Source organism: Nannobrachium achirus (genome assembly GCF_963921795.1).
Source record: "Nannobrachium achirus genome assembly, chromosome: 14".
Taxonomy (NCBI): domain Eukaryota; kingdom Metazoa; phylum Chordata; class Actinopteri; order Myctophiformes; family Myctophidae; genus Nannobrachium; species Nannobrachium achirus.
The window spans coordinates 16,236,423-16,238,922 of NC_137821.1; the positions used below are offsets into that span (position 1 = coordinate 16,236,423).

General features: G+C 43.4%; 1 protein-coding gene across 2 annotated transcripts in view; it reads right to left on the bottom strand.

Annotated features, from left to right (window-relative positions):
- The window catches only part of hspa12b (heat shock protein 12B), a 36,676-nt gene that overhangs the window by 19,489 nt on the left and 14,687 nt on the right, over window positions 1–2,500 (bottom strand). For both annotated transcript variants that reach the window (XM_080741979.1, XM_080741980.1), the window contains exons 2-4: window positions 1,950–2,013; window positions 946–1,028; window positions 1–7 (exon numbers count right to left, since the gene is read on the bottom strand). The exon at window positions 1–7 is cut by the window's left edge and continues 118 nt beyond it. In XM_080741979.1, the coding sequence (XP_080598105.1) occupies window positions 1–7; window positions 946–1,028; window positions 1,950–2,013 (154 nt within the window). The remainder of the gene's footprint in view (window positions 8–945; window positions 1,029–1,949; window positions 2,014–2,500) is intronic.

A 2,500-nucleotide genomic window follows, 5' to 3' on the forward strand; every position in this document is an offset into this window, starting at 1 on the left:
CTACCCTCTGAGAGAGAGAGAGAGAGAGAGAGAGTGATGTGACGTGACGTGGCGTGACGTGACGTGACGTGACGTGGCGTGGCGTGACGTGACGTGACGTGACTGACTGACTGACAGCCGGTGGAGGTTTTCATAGTAACTTGCGACCTGACGGTCGCAACAATCACAAGGAAAAACACAAAACAATCTAGACTGTATTCATATATACATTTGTGTAAACAAACCAGAATCTAGAACCTTTTTCCCCATAAAAAGGAAAACTGTACTTTGCAGCCTGGGTGGGATTCAAATCCATGTCCTAGAAAGGATGTGGCAGTTGCAGTTACAGTACATTCTTCAATAATGACTAGTTTCTATGAATGGACACAAGTTACTGTACGGTAGAATTAGCACAACATTAATTTCAGTTTAGTGTGGAGAGATGCTCTCCTTTCCTATTCGGTCAATGGGAAACATTTATCTTTCTTGCAACAGTTATTATTCCTTAAAGTCTCCTTTAGCCTTTTGCAAAAATGAACTAACGCCACTGCTGGTGCTAATGTGTGTGTTTCTATGTCGTGTACTGTATGGGGTGTAATTACAGGGAAATGTCAACTGTAGTCAAAGTGTAATGATAAACCACTAATTGATGAGTGGATGTGGGCTGGGAGCCACTTTTTAAGACCACTATATAAAGAAACATAATAAGAGGGTGTGTCAAGATGTGTTATGCAGTGTTGGTTTTGTTTGTGTGCCAATATACGCAATAGTATTATGCTATTTATGTGTTTACACACATATTTGTTGACTTAGACATTGTAATATGTTCCAAATTAAAAATGAAAGGTTTGTGGGTGGGTGTTTCGCTGCCCTTGTCTAAGGTGTGTGTGTGTGTGTGTGTGTGTGTGTGTGCGTGCATGCATGCGTGCTAGCGTGTGTGCGTGCGTGTGTGTGAGAGTGTATTACCGGTGAAGGAGAGGGTGTAATAGGGGCGATGCCACATTCATTTCTGGCTGTGGCAGGAGAAGAGGGAGTTGATAGGTCATCACCTGAGAAAGAGAGAGAAAGACACAGACCATCAGACAAAAAAAACAGACAGACAGACAGACAGACAGACAGACAGACAGACAGACAGACAGACAGACAGACAGACAGACAGACAGAGAGGAGCAACACAGAAACACTTTGATAAACAAAAATACCAGGATTTGGAAAAGTCTTAAACTGATGTTTTCAGTTAATGTGCTCAGCCGTCAAGCTCTGTACCCACCCAGTAACCACTTAAGCCGTATTCTATACTTCATTGTACAACAGTGTCATGTGGAAATAGCGAAAATGGGTAATCTACAAGGTCACAACGCAGCGTTGTGTGGCAACGTGTTGTATTTGGATCGGCTATTTCGGAAGATCTTTTGGACATTTTTGAAATGTTTTGGATTTTTGGGAAACACACACACACACACACACACACACACACACACACACACACACACACACACACACACACACACACACACACACACACACACACACACACACACACACACACACACACACACACACACACACACACACACACACACACACACGGATAGATATGAGTAGCAGCATAGTTATCATGCAGTCCAGGAATGACTTGAATCAGGAATTCCGAGTTCAGCCTGCATCCCAAGATCCTGGTTCCCCAATGTCTTCCTGTTGACCCTGGACTGACATAATGATGCGTGTGCCTTTTCTCATCGTCATGGAGACTACAGACCCGGACACCCTTGAGGTGCGTATAGCGGATACACACACAACTCAACGCACTGACTCTCCTCCGTGCAATTGGGATTTGGGAATGACTGGAATGTTATGTTATTGGAATGTTGAACGTGACTAATATTCCCGAGTGGAAGTCAGCATGGACAGGTCAGACTGTCCACGCCCTGTCTGCATATTATACTGTACATGTCTCATGTGTATCTCACCCGGTATCTGTAGGCTGTTGGTGTCTGGCTGCAGTCCATCAGCCATCTTTACAGGAGCCAGGGTCTATAGGGAACGAATGTTACATAACATATCAGTCAGATCAATAAAAGCATGACCCGAGTTAAATATATGACCAACAAGAAGATCCACAAGACAGAGAAATTAAATAATAATACCAGTAAGACTCCCTAATCTTTAAATAGACCAAAAAAGTCCTCCAATACACATGGTCATTCAATTTAAAACAACTACAGAGAATCCACACTAAAAAAGAAAAAGACTCCTGGGGGTTCCTGGAAGCACAGCTCTAGACCTTTGCCCCTGACCTGAGGTTATGGATGTGTTGATGATGGAGGTTATGAATGGGAGTCCATTCATCATTAACACTCCAGCATCATTAACACATCCATAACCTCAGGCTGCGTCCCATCTGTCTTCAAGTTAGTCTCTCGAGAGAGACAGACTGGTCGCTCACAACAATTTCTATAAATGCTCTACTCCCCATTTCTGTTTTGTCTTTTCAGTTGCCTGAATGAGGGTACCCTCATGT